Here is a 15,535-nt window from a genome sequence, read left to right on the forward strand (position 1 = left end):
ATCAGTGGCACCTTCCCTTCTTTCTTGACCCCTTCAGCACTGGGTGGAGCTACTCCGTGTGCCCTGGAAAGGATCTTGGTCCCTGGGCTCTATGTCCTGGTTTTCTTTTTTCTCACACGCCTTTCTTCTCATGCAGCTGCCATGCGAACAGGACTAACTGCAGGCCTGTCCCCTATCCCTGCCCTTGCTCATGGAGTCTCCTTGTCCTTTGATTCTGGAGTACGGGTTTTCTCCTCTGCTCCGGGTGTCCCGTCTGTGGTTGACTCTTACCCGTTAGCTCCCTTGGATGGTGGAAGGCTCCAGCAGGCATTCCATGGCCACTCACCTTGCCATTCACACCCAAGCCCGTTCGTTCTCCCATGTCATTTTACGGCTCACGACTCTTGGGAGAAGAGGAAGGCCCAGAGGTTACTGTAGATCTCACTCTTTCAAGTGCTGACTCTCAGCCACCAGCACGTTCTGCAGGGCTCATCTCTGCACTGCTGCTTGGGTTTGTCTCCCCTCCCTCGCTTGCAGCCTCTCAGTGCCATGCACTGTCTCCTTACACTGCAGCTTCTCCTCCTCTCAGAACGCCCTCAGCAGCCAGCGTGAACGGTTGAGTCAGATTGTGTTGGTCCCTGCTTGCATGCTTTTCAAGCTCCTGTCCAGCAGGGTGGCCCCATGACCCAGCCTTTCTGATGCTACCACCCTGTCCCAGTCCCTCGGCTGCTGCTATGCCTGCAGCTGGCCCAGCTCTTGCTGGCTGTTCCTGCTGGCTGTACCGTGTGCCTAGCTAGGGCTGCACCCTCCCCATGTTCCCTGTGTAGCTGGAGAGTTTCTCTCTGGGTTCTGCCAAGCCCCGGCACTCCCGCAGCCCACTTATAAAATAAACACACAGACACTTATATTATTTAAACTGTTTGGCCTAATGGCTCAGGCTTTTTGTTATCTAGCTCTTCTATCTTAAATTAACCCATTTCTATTAATACGTAAGTTGCCATGTGGCTCGTGGCTTACCGGTACTTTCCATCCTGCTCCTTATCGTGGCAGCTGGCAGCGTCTCCCTGCCTCAGCCTTCCTCTTCCCAGCATTCTCCTCTCTGTTTGTCCCACCTATACTTCCTGCCTGGCTGCTGACCAATCAGTGTTTTATTTATCAATCAATCACAGCAACACATTTTTACAGCATACAGAACACCCCACAGCATCCCTGTCTGGAGAGGCCTTCACTGGCCCACTGTTCTCAGATTCCCTCCAGGCTCAAACCTGTTTTGTGTTTGTAGCACTCACTCAGCCTTAGTTGCCACTGTGTTGAGAATTTCCATGAGGCAGGGGACTCTGCCTGGTTAGCTGCTCACTGGTAGGGGTGAGATAGCCTGGCACACCGTGGAGCTCAACCAACCTTCAGGGAATGGAAGAGAAAAGCCCTTCCCAACACTGAGGGGCACAGGCAGGCCATGAGGAATCATTGGAAGTCATCATCTAGGGCAGGTGGGGATGTGCCCAGGGGACGTTGGCACGAAGAAGGGATGGCAGGAAGGTGACCAGGTAGACCTGTGCTAGAAGTAACTAGAAAGACATAAAGGAGAAGAGCAGCCCTGACCCAGAGTTGGACATCAGTGAGTCAGGCAGAACAAATTACAGCTTATGCTGAGGTGGAGACCGGGGCCACTACCAAGGCAGAGATTTGAAGGGAGATGAAGAAGGAGGAGGTGACTGGGGTGTTGCTCTGGGCTTAGCACTAGGGGTGGTGGCCAAAGCCCAGTAGGGTCAGTAAGTCCCCAACCAGTGCTGGTTGGGCATGCTGAGCATCCAGGGCTAAGCTGGACCTTACCAGGGTGCTCTCCGGGTTCCCTGGGCTCCTGTAGAAAGGGTCACCTTGCAGGGAGTGTGCTGGCCACCAGATTGAGGCCCTGCGGCTGGGCAAGTGAGGGTGAAGTCTCTGAATTTGCTATTGCTCCTGGGGAGTATTGACCTACCCAGACCCCAGCCAATGGCAGAAATGACAGCCCAGACTTTGGGGAGAGTGTGGTAGAGCAGACTGACCACAGGACTATCGAGAGCTGCATTTAGAATTGCAAACTTTTATTTCATTAACTTCTTAACTTGCCATTTATTATTTTGCAGTATTAGGAGTTAAATTTAGGGCTTTGCACAGGTAAGTCTAATCCTCAACTGCTGAATTATATTCACAGTCTTCTTTTATTGTATATTCTTATTTTTTTTTTAAATTTTGAGATAGAATCTTCCTAAGTTTCCTAGGCTGGCCTTGAACTTGTGATCCTCCTGCTTCAGTCTCCCCAGTGGTTGGATTTATAAGTCCTTGCCACCAGAGCCACATCACCAGGCCTGCTGCTTTTTAGCCTTGAGACCTTTTTTTAGCTCTGGTGATTCTCGGCAAAGGGAAATCACATCCCATAGAGAGCAGGTTAAGTCCAAGATTGCTGAGCAGATACGGAGGGCCTCTGCAATGACCCCTCCTGGCAGCTTCGGCCTTTGGTGGCTGGTAGTCGGGAGCCCCGTGTCCCTCTGCACCTGTCCGGGAAGACACTTAGAGCCCTGGTACTTGTCAAGCTGCATCCTTCCGACTGCTTTCTGCACGTTTGCTGATGGGGTGTGTGCTGGCTCCAGACAGCAGCTGCTCTTGTGCTGGAAATAGCGCAGATCTTGCTGAAGGGGCTGTCACCTTTGGGAGAGAAGGGGGCTGCTTACTGGCAAAGCCCCCGGGGAGCCATGGCTGTCAGAGTTGGGAAAAGGAATGCACCGAACTGATGAAGACCTTGGGTGCCCAGAAGTCTGAGGTTTTTTTTTTTTTTCTTTTTTTCTGGTATAATTTACTAGCCAGACGACCTTGGGAAAACGGCCTCGCTGATTGCAGCCTGAATTTCAAGCATGTCTCATTGAGCTGCTAAGAGAATGAAGCAAGACAGTCTAAGGGTCTAGGAGCAGGCTGCCTCACACAGCTGGGCAGGATGGAAATCAGATGGGGCTGAAGCCCAGCCCACCGTCACTCCAGTGAGCCATGTTGCTGGCATGTGGCTTAACTAATGGGCTTGGAGGACTATCTAGTTTTGTTTGCACAGAGGTGCCACATGGACTAGCAGTTTTTCTAGTAGGGTGGAATCACACCGCAGTTCTCTCAGAATGCCTCAGGCACGACAAAACAAAAGGGTCCAGACTGATAGTCTGTGGCAGCTTCCCTTCCTCCTACCCCTGCCCCTACCAACTGCATTCTGGTATGGCACAGGGAACCTCCTGGGGATTCTGGGTTCTTAGATACCATTAGTGTCTGCCGTTGAGTGGCACATGATTACAAAGAGAATGCTGTGGCCCCCATCTCCCACCTAACCATTGGTTACCTGGTAACCATTGGTTACCCGGGCCTAGAGTTTTGTGACTATCCCGACACCCTGGGAAGGGGATGCAGCCCTGGACAGACTGAGGGGAGAATAAACAAGGAGCCTTTGCGGATGGGCTCATAAGGAAAGGCTGGGTGGAGCAGATTAGTGGCCCAGTGTGGCCTCTCAGCTGGCCAGTGCCGACCTGCTGAGAGGGGCCTCAGCACGCAAAGCTGGAGCCCTCCTGTGGGTGAGAGCAGAAAAGCCACACCCAGCCACCAGGACCCTCCGGCCTTTGTCTTCTTATAACGGAGGTTGTCACCTGATGACCAGGCAGTTAGAGCTGACCATCCCACAAGGTCCCTGAGGGCACAGGGACAGAGACAGGATGGACGCAGCCTGGAGCCAGCTTTGGATCTGACTTTTGGAAGTCAAATTGTGTTGGAGAGGAGCTAGGCTTCTGACACGCTCTTAGGCTATTTATACCTGTAGATGCCAATTGCGGGTCTAGGTCCCTCTCCTTTGCGCTGAGCAGAGATAGTGTTTCCGGAATGGAAAGAAGAGCCGGTGACTCACTGGCTTGCAAAGCCTGGGGACTTTGAGAAGGCGGAGGGACGCTTTGGTCAGATTCCCCACGCACACGTGAAGTCGGAGGTATTTATAGGGATGTCTGTAACTTAAAAGCAAAGAACATACATCAGCAATTTTTCAATAGCAAAAGGATCCTAACCCCATTGCAGGAAACAGCATAGAAAAGGCAATTTGAAAGTTATCCCCATCCCATGACTCTGAGAGGTCTCAGTAGCATCTCATCACAGGCTATCCCTCCCCTGGGCACTCTCACGCACACGCGTAATTCTTTCTGCAGGTCACGGTTTGTTGTTGCATGTTACACCTGTCACTCTCACGTGGGGTTCTTCCCCCACACAAAAGGGTGTGAGCATCCCTTCCGTGGATTCAGGCACTCCCCGTTTGCACAGCTTCCTCCAGATGCACCCTTCAGACTTCCCGCCACAGGCAGAATCTTGGGGTTCCCAGTGTGGCAGTGCTCCCTGAAACGCTGTGTCGTCAACCGTGTGTCATTGGTAGAGATCAGGCAGGAAGAGTGCGCACCCAAGAGCAGAGCCTAGCATGGGTGGGAGGAAGAAGCAGGGATCGCTGATTTCCTTTTCCTGACAGCAAAGCTGCGGCTTCCGACACAGTCGGCGAGCAGCTTGGATGACTTGGCCAAGGGTGTTTCGGGGGCCTAGGATTTGTGTTCATTGGAAATAGTAAGATATAAATATGCAAATGCCTGTCAGGAGGGAGGGGGTTTTATAGTCACTAGTTCCTGGAAACACAGTGCAACTCACCACACCGGGCCGATGAGAAGAAGCTCCAGGCCAGTTGGGAGGCAGCAGAAACATGGTGGCAGTGTGGACAAGTGGCCCGAGGGCAGGAACTGGCAAGACAGGGTATGCAGTTTTAGAATTAGCCTGCTGGAATATTTTCTTCAGGTTCCATGGTATAGGGACTGGTCAAGGTTGCCTATACCTGGCCCTAGGGTGGTTAGGCCAAGGAATGACGGCACAGAGTGTGGAAGTTGGAGAAGGAAGGATCTGAGAATGGTTGTTTTGGTGGAGTGCCATGGCAGAGGCACTCCTAGGCTAGTCTGTCACAGTCTCTAGGAACCATGGAAGGGACACTCCCTGTAGGGTGGGCAGGGCCCAGGGGTCAAGGCCTCAGAAACATTATTTTTGGTTTTTGAGATAGGATCTCACTCTGTAGCCTTGGCTGGCCTGGAACTCACAGAGATCAGCCTCCCTCTGCCTCCCACATGCTAGGATTAGAGGGGTGTGCCGCCATGCCCAACAGCAACACAGTCTGCATACCTGTAGTGCTTAGCCGAGGCAGGGTGATCAAGGACATCTAACACCCAGGCAGGACTTGGCATGGGCTGCAGCCGTGGGGAGGCGGAAGGAGGTTTGGTAAGCTCAGCAGAAGGCAGCGTCGCTAGAACAGATGGCAGAGAAACTTCTGCGTTATTCATCCCTGACTCAGCTCTGCTATCGACCCGCTGAGCGGAGAGAAGCAAGTGTCACCCTCCCTGGGTCCCCCGGTGGCATCTGCTGGCAGCACTTGCCCTTCAATGGCAGGGCAGTGGGGACGAGCACTTCTTCCACATCCTGTGTGTTACGCCTTCCCGGAAATGTCAACAGTGTCATGGTTGTGGCTCACGTAGCATTCAGCCTTTATAGACTGGAGGCTAAGGCTGGAAATGACAAGGCTAAAATGGCTAAGATGGCTTCATTCACGCTACTGAAAGAGAATACAGAGACTGGGGTGCTTATAAACAATGGAAATTTATTTCTAGAGATTTGACTGAGAGTCCAAATTTCAAAGGAAGATCTGCTTCCTGGTTCATAGACATGCCTGCTCCCCATATCCTCATGGTAGAGGGGACAATGTATCCTCTCAGTTCTGTTTTATAAGGAATTTTACAAGAGCTCTACCTTATAAATATAGGATGGAAAAAACAACTCATCTGATCCTATTGCCTCCTAATCCCTTCATCTCAGGGTTTGGGATTTCAATGTATGGATTCTGGAGGGCCACAAGCACTCAGATTATAGCAGTGGCTAATAAGGGATGTGAGCCCAGCTCTGAAAACCTCTCAACCTAAGAACCCCTAGACACATGGCACAAGATCATTTAGAATTGCTTGGTTGCCTGTATGAGTGATTTTTGGAGATTCAGGAGAAAGATAAAGGTTGGAGTGGAAAAGGAAGGATGGTTGGGCGGAGGAGAGGGGAGGCTGGCTGGTCAGATGTAAGATGCTGTCTTAGTTCAAACTAGGAGAGAAAAGAGACAGAAAGGGGAAGGTTCCCAGTGGCTTGTAAACACAGGAGTCGTGTCTGCAAGTCTCCAGCTCCCTGAAGACTCTAGGCCAGTGGTTTCCAACCTTCCTAATGCTGCGACCCTTTAATAGGGGTCTTCATGCTGTGGTGACCCCCCAACCATAAAATTATTTTGTTACTACTTCATAACTGTAATTTTGCTACTGTTAAGAATCATAATGTAAATAATCTGATATGCAGGGTATCTGATAATCCGATATCGGACCCCCAAATGAGTCATCACCCACAGGTTGAGAACTTCTGGTCTAGACTTAATTATCTTGACAACATTTGTATCTGGAGTTTTTCTGAGCAGCAGTCTCGGATGGTGACTTCACCCAACCCTCGGTTCCAATGCTTAGCTGACACCTGCAGGGTCTGGTTGCAAACGGGACTGCTTGTTGCAAGATATCAGACCTTACTTTCCACTGTGACTGGAAAACTACATGAGTCAGAGCCAAGGTCATGGGCTTGTCTGGTGGCCCCAAGCTGGCCCCTTGTTCTTAGTTGCAGATAACAGAACGCTTGTCAGGTACTTACAGGAGAAAGGGATTTCTTAAGGGCACTCCCAGCTCAGAATCTTTGAGAAAAATGAGTAAGTGGCTGAATTAGTCAGGGTTATCTAATGGAACAATGAAATACAGAATGAGTATAGTGAAAAATGAACATATAAAAAATATAAAAGGGGATTTCTTAGAGTGGCTTACAAGCTGTGATCCAGCTAGTCCAACAATGACTGTCTACCGATGAACAGTCCAAGAATCCAGTGGTTGTTCAGCCCATGAGACTGGATGTCTTAGCTGCTCTTCAGTACACATCAGAATCATGAAGAAGAAGGCTCTAAGGCTAGTGAAGGAATGGACTGCCTGTGAGAGTAAGGGCAAGCAGGCAGAGATGAAAAGCTTCTTTCTTCCACACCCTTTAGCAGATCCACATACCAGGTCCTAGTTAGGGTTACCATTGTTATGATGAAACACCAAGTGCTGGGTGGTGGTGCCATAAGTCCCAGCACTCAGGAGGCAGAGGCAGGCAGATCTCTGATTTCAAGGCCAGCCTGGTCTACAGAGTGAGTTCCAGGACACAGAGAAACCCTGTTTCATAAAAAAAAAAAGCAAACAAAACCAAAAGAAAGAAATGGAGAGAGAGAGAGAGAGAGAGAGAGAGAGAGAGAGAGAGAGAGAGAGAGAGAGAACACCATGACCAAAAGCAAATTGGGGAGGAAATGATTTATTTGGTTTCTACTTCCACATTGTAGTTCATCACTGAAGGAAGTCAGGACAGGAATTCAAGCATGGCTGGAACCTGGAGGCAAGGAGCTGACATAGAGGCCATGAAGGGGTGCTTCTTGCTGGCTTGCTACTTTTCATTATAGACCTGCATAAGAGTGATTACCAATAACTATACAACACAATCAATACTAGGCTACCTTGAAATCTACTTTGCCACTTCCATTAATCCCAAACTCTTCAATTTAACCTCAGGCAGATATTTTTGAACACGGGCAGAAAGCAGCCACATTCTTCTCCAAAATATCACAAGAACAGTTTCTAGGCTATTATCTTCTGAAACCTCTTGAGCCCAACCATCATAATCTATATCACTCTCAGCACCACTATCATCCATGTTCCTACTAGGATGGCCCGGTAAACCCCACTTAAAGTGCTCAATAGCTTTTCTGCTCCAGTCATCCAAATCTTCCATATTCCTATGACAAACGTCATGGTCAGGCTTGTCACAGCAATACCCCACTCCTGGTACCAATTTCTTTCTGTCTTAATCACTGTTCTATTGCTTTGAAGAGGCTCTATGACCAGGGCAGCTCTTATAAAAGAAAGCATTTAATTGGATTTAGTCCATTATAATCATGGTGGGGAGCATGGTGGTGTGCAGACAGCCACTGAAGCAGTAGCTGAGAACTACAACCTGATCCATAGGTAGAGAGAGAGACAGAGACAGAGAGAGACAGAGACAGACTCTGGGCTTGGCATGGGCTTTTGTGGTGGTTGTTCCCTCATAGGCTCATATATTTGAGTGCTTTGTCACCAGGAAATGACACTATTGGAAAAAATTAGGAGGCATGGCCATGTTGGAAGAAGTGTGTCACTGGGGTGGGCTTTGAGGTTTCAAAATCTCATGCCAAGCCCAGATTCAGTCTCTCTCTCTCTCTCTCTCTCTCTCTCCCTCTCTCTCTCTCTCTCTCTCTCTCTCTCTCCCTCTGCCTATGGATCAGGATGTAGCTCTCAGCTACTGCTGCAGCAACTGCTTGCATGCTCCCTACCATGATGATAATGAACTAAACCTCTGAAAGTGTAAGCAAGTTCCCAATTAAACGCTGTATTTTATGAGCTGCCTTGGTCATAGTGTCTCCTCACAGCAGTAGAACAGTGACTAAGACACACCAGAAGGTGTGGTCCAGATTAAAGGTGGATATTCCCACCTCAGAAGATCCAGACTGAAAGTGAATCTTCCCACCTCAAATGATGTGATTAAGAAAATCTCTCACGGGTATACTCAGCCACTTGGATTTTAGTTAATTCCAGATGTAGTCAGGTTGACAACCAAGAATAGCCATCACACTGAGCAATGGCATTGTGAAATGCCATCATACAAGCTATTGCCATGACCAGGTTTTTTTGAGAATCATGCCACCTCTGTCTGCCCCAGGTTCCTTTTCATGCTTTTCAAGGAGCAGTTTGGAATTGGTCTCGTGAATGTGTTTCTGATTGGTTGGACCTAAATTGTTTCCAGGGCCTTAGCCTCAAAGGAGTCTGGGAAATGGGGTCTCTAGCATGCCTGTTTCTGTAGTTCAGATGGTAGAGAAATAACAAGGACATAATCCCTGTATTTGAGATGCTCCTCATTTGGAAGGGCCATAGACAAGAGGCAGATTATGATAATATGATATTATTTGTTCTAATTAAGATACAGAGTGTAGAGCCCAGGGGTAAGTACCACATGAGAGCTCCCAAAGGTCTAGGCCTTTGACCTAGGTTCTGATCCTGAGTTTGCTGAGTGAGAGAGACAGAGAAAGGAGTTCAGAAGCAAGAGGGAAACAGAGGGAGAGTGAGTTTGATATTACGGAGATCCTCAATTCCCAGTTCTTAGGAACACTGCCTAATTCTTTCGTGACATAAAGATACAGAGCCAATTGAGTTTGGAAATAGGAGACAATTGATTGTACAGAACATTTTTTGTGGCCTTGAGCATGTTAGGCAAGCACTATACTCTCCAGCCCATGTTTTATGATTTTTAAATCAGCACACTCATGTCTGTAGCATTGGCTTGGCAATGGGGTGCCTGTGTGGTAACCACTGCTGAGACAAGCTCCTACATTCCCAGCACTTGGGTCTGGCTCTGTGATGGCTCTAGGTGCCTCTTCCACTTTTGGTTCTTGAGGGTTACTTGTCAAGAGACCACTGACCCCACGGTTAGTGTGCAGGCCCTACAGTCCTCTTGATTCATGTCCAAGGCGGTCTTGGGATCCCACACTCCTGGTTCCATATGCTCCAGCTGCAGAACCACCTTGGGAGTGGGAGAGGCCCGTTAGGAAAGGATCACCTGGCTTTGGCTCAGGAAGGTGACAGTTTACTCCAGGGCTGTGGGTACACCAGCTGTTTTGGTAAGCAGATGGGGCAAGAGCAGCCATGTCTCAGAGACAGCACTGTATGAGCATGAGCACTAAGGGAGCAGATGGGAATGGAAATGCTTTGTGAATGGAAAAATCTGTGGCAATCTCAACTATGCCCGGGGTTGTGTTGTGGGACATTGTCCTAAGAGTGAGAGAAAGGCAAAAGGGGCAGGAAAGGATGGGACAGCTCACTGCTTGCCAGCCAGATGGGCTGCTGGGTGCTGCCAATCTCCCGCTCTGTCTGATCAGAGCACACAGAGCCTGTCCCTGTCACATCCCGCACAGCCTTGCAATGAAACCTGTGCCTGCCTTTCAATGTTGGCTAAAGTGGGTTTTGTTCCTCTACATGCTTATAGTACAGTATGGTTGCTCCTACCTAGAGCCATCCTCCTTCTGGGTCCTGTGATGGGGTGGGTTGGTTTGCTTTATTTGTTGGACTAGGATGAGCTCCTTTTCTCAGAAGGACCCTTGGCAGGTTCTAGAAAAGCCGGTCTGTTTCTCTGTATAATTTTTGTCTCTGTTGGTTCTCAGGTACTTTGAATTTTACAAGGGGCCTTTAGAATTTAACTCCACGAGATGCCTGGAGCTGAGGCAGGAGATCCTGGAGGTGAAGGTGCTGTCCATGTGAGTGTGCCTGGGCTAGGAGTGGGCATGTGGAGGTGGGGTGGGTGGGTAGACCCCAGAACCGAAGGGAACAAGAAACACAAGGTAAACGTCATAACCTGGGAATTAGATCTTTCGCTGGCATTAGAAAGCCCTGAGAGCTGTTTTATAGCAAAGACCAGGTTTGCCTGGTTGCCTCTGCTGACTGGGTGTGAAAGTCCTCAGCTCAGTTACCAGCCTCCTCAATTATCATTGCAGGGCTCCTGTTGAGTAGAAATCCAAGAGGCCCCGGAGTGCCTGACCTGAAATTCAGCATTTTGTACTGTTGGGTTAAGCCTTGTCCACTCGATGTTGCCATTTACAATTTTAATTTCTTTGAAAGTTTTGATTTGTTAATTATTTAAGTGATACAAAATCCAAGTTTTGCAAATGGTATGTGGTGATATCTCTCTCACACAGACATCAAGTTCTAGTTCCTGAAAGCCCAGTATATCCTTCTAGATCATCGGTGCATAACAACAGCTCTGTGTAGAGATTCCTTCAACACACCTTTATAGAAATGGCAAAGGAGCACCCCCTACTCCATCCCATTCCACAGTCCATCACCCACAGTGCTCCTACAGCCAATGGAAGGAAGGCCTGAGCCTCATAGCTGGATATTCTCTTGTTATGACTCCCAGGAATCCAGCAGACCTACCTAGAGGGATCTGGATGATAGTAGTTATGTCAGGGTCTGAATTTATTTAGAAATAATTATATCTGGACATGGACAAAATAAAATTTTTACAGAGGTAATGTTGGATGCTTCTGTGGACTCATGGCCCCCTGACATGATTCCAAGGACTCTGACCATGGCTAGCAGCTAGAAGCTAGGTAGTGTGGGCCATGGAGAAAGTATAAGCTTTGGGTTCAGGCAGACCTGGGACTGAAAGCTGATTGTGGGTCTTGCCCAGCTCTAATTACCAGGCAAATTACTTAATTTCTCTGAGCCTTTCCTAACTTATAAAATGGAGGCAGCATTACCTACTTCTTAGGCACTGCTGCCGACTAGTGGAAATAGTTTATGAGATAGACAGCAGGCATCAACTAGGGGGTTGGGGTGGCACTGGCACTCAGTAGGCATGAGTACTCCACCGTAGTCAGACAGTCCTCTCCTGCCTGCCAGTTCCTGAATAACTACTCAGAGGCTTAATATTAATTATAAATGCTTGGCCAGTAGCTCAGGCTTATTATTAACTAGCTCTTACTTTTAAATTAACCCATAATTCTTATCTATGTTTAGCCACGTGGCTTGGTACCTTTTCTCAGTATGGCATTCTCATCTTGCTTCCTCTGCACCTGGCTGGTAACACCTGACCCCGCCCTTCTTCTTCCCAGCATTCTTAGTTTATTTGCCCCACCTATACTTCCTGCCTGGCTACTGGCCTAGCCACATTTTCTTAAACCAATTCAAGTGACAAATCTTTACAGTGTACAAGAGGATTATTCCCTAGCACTCCACTCTCTTTCCTTTCATTTCTTTTTCTATGGCAACAGCAGTTTTTCTTACACACAGACTCTGTGTCAATGAGCTTTCTACCGCTATAGTGTACATGAGGTAATAACTTGGAGGTGAGTGGGCTGTGTTGAGGCAGCCTGCCATCCCAGGGAGCAGGAGGGAGAAGAAAGCTGCTGTGTTCATGACCAAGTAGAAAGAGAAAGAGACCAGGTTCCTACCAGCACCTTCAAGGGCCAGTCCCAATGACCTTGAGACCTCCCACATGGCCTTACCTCCTAAATATCCCACAGCTTCTCAATAGCATCACCATGAAAAACAGCCTTCAACACATAGACCTTTAGGAGACATGTAAGGTCCATAGCAGACTCCTAAGAAACAGCCTTCAACACATAGGCCTTTAGGAGACATGTAAGGTCCAAATTAGCAGATTCCATATGCAGCTGCTGGAATTCCCAAGAGTGAGGCCTTGAGATAGCCTTGGATTATCTGTATAGGTTATGGCCCCATATTGATCAGATAACTGTGTCCTTTCTAGAGATGGATAGAGACTATCTCCTGTTGTCTGTTTTGCCCTGGGCTGAGCACATACCACTGTGGTCCCAGCTCTCAGGGAGTCCACAGCCCAGGGGGGGAATCTGACATGAGTAACTCTTAGGAAACAAACTCTTAGGGTAACGGGGAACTTGACCTAGGGTGGGTGATGCCAGCCAAGGGTTTGCTGAGGAAGGGTGGAGAGAGTTCTGGTCTGTGGGGTGAGAGTTGTTAACTAGACCAAGAAGATCCCAAATAGAACAGCTGGTATGAGACCTTGAGACAGGAAGGACCCTGTTGGACCCTGGCTCTGCAGTACTAGAGCAGCTTGTGGGTCAGCATGTGAGGGGAAAACAGAAGCTGTGACGCCAGAGAAGTCATGGTGCACCTATATCTTTTTCTGAGGACCGTGAGACCCTGCGGACAGGATTTTAGGTGGTACATAGGAGTATGGCCTGATAGATGTTTTGGAATGCTTCCTAGGAGTTAACATGACAACGCCTACCCAGACCTCATCTGGGAGCTAAATTCAGAAGCAGAAGTCCCTTGCTTATCTTTTCTCAGAATTAAAATATTTGAGGCCTTTACATGTTTGACTGGGATCCTAGAGAACTCTTGTTGACAGTGTTTCTCAGAGTTTTCAAAGGAAAGACAGTTAACTTTTAAATTAGAAAATATAATTTCTCCATGGATTGCTTCAAGGTCTAGACAGGAAGTGCAGAGAAAGCATATAACCTGGCTGTCTTCATAACTTCCATCCTTTTACCTAATTTTCTATATGATGTTGTTGATTCCTACATCAGTTTTCTGGGGTCAGCACCACAAAATTCCATTATCAAGTCATTTAGTTTCTTTTTTCTTTTCTTTGTGTGTGTGTGTGTGTGTGTGTGTGTGTGTGTGTGTGTGTGTGTGTGTGTGTGTGTGTGTATGCATTGGAGGCTAGGTGTTGATGTCAAGAATCATCCTCCGTTGCTTTTCCATCTTATTAATTGAGGCAGGGTCTCTCAGTCAAACCCAGAACTCAATGATACGGCTAGTCTTGCTAGCCTGCGTGCAGTAGGAATCCTCTGTCTTAGCCTTCTGAGGCAGGCAGTATAGGTAGGCCACCATGCCTACCCAGCACTTAAAGTGGATTCTGGGGATCTGAACTCCAGTCTTCACACTTGCATGGGAAGTGCTTATACCACCAGGCCACCTCTTCAGCCCCAGATGAGTCAATTTCTTCCTCCTTGTTCCGGAGGCAGGAAGATGAAGAGCAGGAGTCATAGGGCCCCTCTTCCTGGCTTGCTCAAGGTCATCCTTTCACAGTGACAGTCTGTGTCTTGTGTCTCACTCTCTTCTTACAAGAACACGTTGTACTGGACCAGGGCCCACCCCAGTGACTTCATTCCCCACTAGTTTTGACTCTAAAGATCACTTCTCCAAATACAGTCACACTGGTGTCAGGACTTCAACATATGAATTTTGGGGAGACACAATTCAGCTGATAAGAGTTCTCATTACAGCTGATATTTAGATACCGGATGAGAAATTACCAAGACACTTTTCTTTGAACCTACAGACAAATATTTTCCGGGATGTGAAGAGCAATCTCAGATTTCCCTGTGCCTGTGACCACGCTTGTCGCTGGTCGTGGGCTCTTTTTTGGGTGGTGTTTTCGTCTTTCCGCGGTTGTATTAGTTCTCTATCTTGGGGATGCCTGTCTCGTTCCTCAGGATGGAATCCTGGGATGAACAGCAATCCCAGCAGCCTCAGGCTAGTCAGTCTGGCTTAGACTGTTCTTTCCATGACAGCTGTCCTGTCTGGGGACTTGAGTTGTGGAGGTATAAGAAGGGGTAAAGACAATACTAAGTCATTCACAGGGTGTCGATTGTGTGAATCTGTGGTGTGTCAGGGAACAACAAGCCCCAGGCCTTCCTTCCTGAATTCCCACACCAAGGGTTTGTGGGTCCTCCACGGGAGAGATCGGAGAGCTCAGAGGCTGGCGTCTAAGTACAGGTAGTCCTGATATTATCTGGGCACTCTCAGACTTTGCTGAGCTCCAGCCTCATCCCACAACTTGCATCACAGCAGGACTGACCTAAATAATAGGGAAAAGGTCAAATCCCATCTGTGGATGGAGGCAGCTGGGTGGATGTACACATATCCCTTCAGGCACACAGTGTCAGCAGGCATTTTGTCTGAGGACACAAGGAGATGTGTGATTCCTGTAGGAGTAATTTTGATCCAAAAATCTCTCAAATCAATGGTAAAAGTCAGCCAGCCAGAAAACCCCCACAGGGAAAGTGCCCTGTTTCCTGACAGTGTCTGAAATAAGGGGAATCACTCTGATTGTCATGACAATGTCAGTTGCTGATCCTTGACCATCTCTGTTTTCAAAGTTAAGCCTTCAGTTGCTGCCATGTTCACACCCACATGGGGGTTTCGCTTGAGAAGTCCTGTGCCAGCCTCCCTGGCTTCCTTCCCTACCCTGCTGGCCTGGACTTGGTGCAGAGTCCAGCAATGAGGCCAAACAGAGTGGCGTGGAGCCATGGCCCCTGGCAGAGAGCCCCACTCTCTGAACTGGGAGGTCCTTCATGCCTCTCAACGCTCAGGTTCAGAAGGCTTTCAAGCATCTGTGTATCCTGCCAGGTCAAGGCTCAGTGAAGTCAGGCCCTGAACTCAGGGATCTCAGACACTGTGTGGACTCAGCATGGACTTGTGCAATGAACACTTGGAGAAAGCGGATGAGAATGGAGCGCTAACACCGTTAGCAAATGCAGCAATAGGCCCTGAAAGACAAGGAGGAACTAAGGGAGGGCAGCGAGATTATCATTGTGATGAGGTAAATCACAAAAGCTTATAGTACTACAAATCCAGGGCCAACCCAGCCTTCTTACCCTAGCTCCATTCTGTGGTGATATATTGTGTACCCCCAATAAAACTTGCCTGGGGATCAGAGGACAAAGCCAGTCACTATATTAAACATAGAGGTCAGGCAGTAGTAGCCTGTTAATCCTTTAATCCTAGCATTCTGGAGGCAGAGATCCATTCTGATCTCTGTGAGTTCAAGGCCACAGTGGGAACAGAGCCAGGCATAGTGG

General features: G+C 48.4%; 1 protein-coding gene across 10 annotated transcripts in view; it reads left to right on the forward strand.

Moving 5' to 3' along the window:
* St8sia5 (ST8 alpha-N-acetyl-neuraminide alpha-2,8-sialyltransferase 5) overlaps positions 1 to 15,535 on the forward strand; it is an 81,617-nt gene that overhangs the window by 32,796 nt on the left and 33,286 nt on the right. For 6 of the 10 annotated variants that reach the window (XM_052742607.1, XM_052742608.1, XM_052742612.1 and 3 more), the window contains one exon: positions 10,352 to 10,444. The exons of the other annotated variants lie outside the window; for them this stretch is intronic. In XM_052742607.1, the coding sequence (XP_052598567.1) occupies positions 10,352 to 10,444 (93 nt within the window). The remainder of the gene's footprint in view (positions 1 to 10,351; positions 10,445 to 15,535) is intronic. 10 annotated transcript variants of the gene reach the window in all.

The sequence above is a fragment of the Peromyscus californicus genome, unplaced genomic scaffold (genome assembly GCF_007827085.1).
Source record: "Peromyscus californicus insignis strain IS unplaced genomic scaffold, ASM782708v3 Scaffold_17__1_contigs__length_78620276, whole genome shotgun sequence".
NCBI classification, from domain to species: Eukaryota; Metazoa; Chordata; class Mammalia; order Rodentia; family Cricetidae; genus Peromyscus; species Peromyscus californicus.